Below are 5,174 nucleotides of genomic sequence, written 5' to 3'. Positions count from 1 at the left end.
TTCGCACTTTTTATCGCGAAGGATTTCCAAGTTTACTATTGCACTTTTTGACACTAAGGGTTTCGAAGCACCAATTTGTAACGCTCCCTATTCTATTATGGGATTGCGTGTCCTGATTCACATCCACTTTCGCGGATGCCCCTTTTCTTTGTGACGTTGTGCAAGAAATTTGTAGTAGAAACTCACTTTTTTATAAGAATTATGAATGAATTTATTTACATCAATACCGACTGAAAAATATTGACTTTGCAGAAATGCTCGTATCATAAATACGTGGGAGAGCTAATGCTATATTTATATTTTAACTAATTGTCTAGACGGGAACTTATTATTAAGTTTTCGCAAATCTAAAACCTTGAACTTGATCTTGATGATCACTAAACTTAAACCTGCTGATCCTGAATCTAAAACTACACTTTTTTCTTCTTCTCTCTGCTTACTCTATATATACGTGATCACATAAGCCACGCCTTCTTGATCACTGCCTTTACTTACGCTACATATGCACAAACTACGCCCTCATGATCATGATGATCATGATGACGTAGACATCATTCTGTGCTCCTCATTCCTATCCTCTCTTCCCCTTCATGATCTCCTCCTGCACACAATATGGTTTGGACACACATGAGAGGCGAGATACATATGAAAACTACATCTATGTATTTTAAATCCCTTGACTTTTGAAATGCTGATGTCACATTTGCATCAGCGTTCCAATGGTTGCAGTGCTTTTCAGTTCAAAACCTGCAAACTCAAGAAATAACCACCTAGCATACGTGTGGTATCTTACATCGTATGGTTCCTGATTTCGCCAAAACTATTCTCTATCGACAATCAATCACAAGTTTCATGAAATTTCTTTCCCGTTTAGATGGGGAACGTATCTCGACATCGATCGAGGAAAGGATCGTATCTACTTTTCTCTACGTGACAGAATTCACCGTTATGACGACTTCATTTGCGGTATGCTTTCTACTCATGGTTGAGCCATGTACGCCGCCATTCCTGCTCTCGTTTTCGCCAAGTTGCAACGACATCTCGTGGATGCCACCTAGATGGGAAATCTTCGTTGTCTTCTTCGAAGCATGGATGGCCCTGGTATTGTTAAGCTCTGGAACGGCATGGGTATTTTACGTCGCATTTGCCGGAATTGTCACAATTCTTACATATGTTCAACTTCTAAACAGGTAAAAGTCAGCGTCCTCACGGTAATGGCTAATCATTAAACAAAATTAAAAGATTAAAAGAGTCTGGCAAAATATGTTTTGGTAAAATCTGCACAAACGGAAATTAATGTCAAAAATGTAAAATTCATTCATTGTATGAAAAACGTAACAACTATTTGCTTGATAATACAGGAGGATTGAAAATTCTCGGACAATCTTGGAAAATCTCTCCTGTCTCAAACTGTACCGGAGTATTCAAATTTTGGAAAAATATATGAATGGGTTTCTCATGGTACGAATCGTCCCTACTTTGATGGCATGCACCCCGACGCTTCAAATCATCTGCCTCTACGTTTCCATCAGGCTTCATGCCAAGATCGCAATGCCGGGCTTTCTCATATTTCCCCTAATCTTGGTGGACGCAATGGGCGTGAACGTACTCGTCTATACGCTCGCCTCCTGGATTAATATGAGATCGACTAAACTTCTTCAAACGCATATCAGGCGTACGACCCAATTTGGCGGGAAGAAATCTCAGTTAGCGAGAGAAATCAAGGCGTGTGGCGTACTGAAGATCAAATTTGGATCGAACTTTATCGACAACGGGACCCCGCTGGTAATTCAGGATTTCTGCATGAACCAAACACTGAATCTGCTCATGATCAGCGACGAATAAGTGGTAGGAAATGTTCGAATCAGTAGTCGGTGCCGATCGATTTGCAGCGGAAGTTCCAAGTTCTATAATTTTTTTGAATTATGTCGGTGATAGGGCTGCCAAATCCGTTCCGAATTTTCAAATCTGGATTTAGGATTATCCGGTTACGTCTGGGCCAAATTTTCCAAATCCGGATTTGAAAATTATTTATTGTTATTATCAACTTCCTTGATATTTGAACGAGTTTAACAGATGTCGAATACTTCTTTACCATATTCAATCGAAATTTAGGCTTTTTTGAAATTTCCATCTTGGTTTAAATTTTTTTGACCATGTAGATAGTTTCTTGATATATGTATTTTTAAGCTGATGGACTAAAAAATGTGGAATTTTCAAAAAAGGTGAGTTTGATGTCGAATATCATATTCGACATGTTATTCATCCCAGGTAGTTATTTTACCATATTCGGAATATGGTAAAATAACTAGCTGGGATGAATAAGATGAGCTAACTTTTTTTTTAATTTACACTTTTCCCAACAATTGGTATCTTGCTAATCTTGCAGTGCACATGAAAATTAGTTTTTAAATTAAGGAAATCCGGATTCATTCCAAAATGAAATCCGGATTTCTTATAATTCGAAATCCGAAAAATCCGGATTTTTCGAATTCGAGGTATCCGGATTTAGCAGCCCTAGTAGGTGATAAGAACTTTAATGATTAAATAAGTAATGGATCACTAGTCATGGTTTCCAGGGGGATTAAATTAGTTGGCAAATAATAAACTAAAAATTAATTAAAGAGGTCATACATTTCCGAAGTTACATACAGGGTGGTTTAGATGTCACGCTACAATGGAAACTTTTTCAATGGGAAAACTCTACATTAGTTACAAGATTTTGGATTGAGATTCTTAAAATTTTCATCAAAACTGTTGGAACTTTGATCACAAAATTCTTGGGTGGGGTGGGGGTAGATTTGGGTAGGGGTGGAATTATAAATGCCGCTGAATAATGTCTAAAAAGTCAATGAATGAATCAAATAAAATGCATTGAAAAATCGCCATTTTAGTGATAACAATTTACTTAAATTCAAACCCGGCACGCAATGGAACCTTAAGTGTATGTATACTTGTTCAGTCAAGAACAACATGCAAAAGAATAAAAATGTCCCGGGTTCGAACTCACGATCACCTAAACTACCGAGTAATTTTTATTAAATTTAAACTTCGAAATTTGAACTTTAATTTTCATTCCCAATGAAAATTATCATTAATTTCAATATCATTAATTTTCATTAATTTTTAACTCATATTCGTAAAAAATGCATAATTCTTTGTTCAAATCTGGCCAAAAACTCGCGTTGAGTGTGAGCGTGGCAGCGTGTGCAGTGTTCGACTCAATTTCTGAGTCGATGGTGGTGGTGGCCTGCCATTCGTTCGTCTGCTCCTCGCCCGCCAGTCGAGAAAACGTTCTTCGCCAGAATTGTACTTCTCTCGGTTAAATTTAAAATTAATTTTTCTTGTCCGAGGTTCCAATTGAAGTTTCAGCAGTTTACTATCTGTTATTAATTACTCGGTAAGTTCAAAGGTTGATTAAAAGTATTTTTAATTGTTGTAATCAATAATGTAAGTAGAAATATGAGCTGATTTTGATTGTTTACTATTTTGTATTCATTTACTCGGTAAGTTTGAAGTTTAACTAAATGTATAATTAACTAATTACTGGAATTTAGTAATTAATACGAGTTGATTTTGATGGTTGATTTTGAAGTCTAAAGTACAATTGGGAAATGGTGATAATTTATATTTGATAATTGGATTAATAATTTGACATGATCTATTTTTAACTGTGCATTTACTTAATTGTAAGTAATTATTTGTCTTATTATTAAATAGGTAAAGATGGATTGTGGCAAGTCTGACGAGCAGGGGGTGGCGACAACGTCCTCCAGGAGACGATCGGACAGGAAGAAACGTCCCCAGAACGATGAGAACGACGAAAATAAGCAGGTTGGCGGAGATAAGGCAGCAAAGAAGGCAAAACTTCGACGGGTAAGAATAAGTACATTATAAGATCATATTGTCAATTTTAAATTTTATGTTTTTTGAAACCTGTTCTTCTGGGGACGTTCGTAAACTTCATAATAACGCAAATTTTTCGTTTTTTGGACACTCACCAGTTTAATAGCCACGATGTCGCTGGTCCCTGACCACCCAGCCATCACTTTTTGCAGTACGAAGTTTACGAACGTCCCCTCTCCTTAAAAAACGAAGATTTTATTGTATCTAAAAATCTTCCATTAAAAAGTATCCATTTTTGGTAAAAAAATCGATAATTTTTACCTTTGCAAAGTTGACAGGTTAGAATTTTTATTTTGTTTTTGTTTTCTTCAATGTGGAAATACTTAACTCATGCGCACTACTTTTCACCTATTTTATTTCTATTTTGACATACAAATTTAAAATTCTAACGTCCTAACGTTGGAAATCTAAAAATTATCGATTTTTAGCTGAAATGAAATCCTCATTTTAAAAAAACGCACAGAAATGAACATGTATTCATCGCCATTTAAGACACAAAAATTTCAATTTTCGAAACCCGCATGCAATGAAACCTGAAATAATTGTGGATCCTTTTTCTAGAAGGAAACTTCTGCCAAGTTGACGGGATTTGATCGTGGTCTCGCTCCAGACAGGATCATCGGGGCGACGGATTCGACCGGAGAGTTGAATTTTCTCATGAAATGGAAGGGGACGGATGAAGCGGATCTGGTTCCGGCACGAGTCGCCAACGCCAAGTGTCCCCAGGTCGTGATCGCCTTTTATGAAGGACAACTCTCTTGGCACATGGCGCTGAACGAGTGAAGATGGAAATTTCGGAGAAAAAATTCAGTCTGAACGTTTAAAAATGCACTTAAATCTCTTAAAAATACTCTAAAAACTCTTTAAAATACTCGCTTACAAATCTTTAAAATGTAATGTTTCCCTTTTGAAAATTAATTGCAGTAAATTGTTGTTAAATATTGTTCTGCTAATTGACGTAATTTATTAATTGTCAACTAAATACTTTCATCAGCTCTGACAAAATTATGAGTGCATTTCATCACAATTGTCTTGTTATCCTCAAAAAGTATGGTAAAATAGTTTACGCAGAGAACATCAAGGGTAAAGTTTCTTAAATATTGTAACATTTAATGACGCGATTTTGTAAGACAAAATCTTAAAATGCTTAAAGTGGAGGTTGAGGGGCATTAGCATGGTGAGATTGGAAAAGGACGGGCTTATTAACGTGAGTAAGATATGATTTTAATGAATTTCTAGCGGGACAATGTCCCCTTGTCCCGCTACTT

General features: G+C 36.3%; 1 protein-coding gene across 1 annotated transcript; it reads left to right on the top strand.

Annotated features, from left to right (window-relative positions):
* Positions 1-3,246: 3,246 nt before the first annotated feature.
* LOC110855400 (chromobox protein homolog 1) lies at positions 3,247-4,859 on the top strand. The gene is made up of 3 exons (XM_022103828.2): positions 3,247-3,400; positions 3,721-3,876; positions 4,468-4,859. The coding sequence occupies exons 2-3, from the start codon at positions 3,727-3,729 to the stop codon at positions 4,687-4,689; spliced, it is 372 nt and encodes a 123-aa protein (XP_021959520.1). The 5' UTR covers positions 3,247-3,400; positions 3,721-3,726; the 3' UTR covers positions 4,690-4,859.
* Positions 4,860-5,174: the final 315 nt, after the last annotated feature.

The sequence above is a fragment of the Folsomia candida genome, unplaced genomic scaffold (assembly GCF_002217175.1).
Source record: "Folsomia candida strain VU population unplaced genomic scaffold, ASM221717v1 Fcan01_Sc012, whole genome shotgun sequence".
Lineage (NCBI taxonomy): Eukaryota > Metazoa > Arthropoda > Collembola > Entomobryomorpha > Isotomidae > Folsomia > Folsomia candida.
Note: the sequence above shows the minus strand (reverse complement) of the source record. Positions and strands in the feature narration are given on the sequence as shown.

Coding starts and splice junctions, on each gene's coding strand:
- LOC110855400 (XM_022103828.2), top strand. CDS start 3,727: ATGGATTGTGGCAAGTCTGACGAGCAGGGGGTGGCGACAACGTCCTCC. Junction 3,877..4,467: donor AGAAGGCAAAACTTCGACGG/GTAAGAATAAGT, acceptor TCCTTTTTCTAG/AAGGAAACTTCTGCCAAGTT.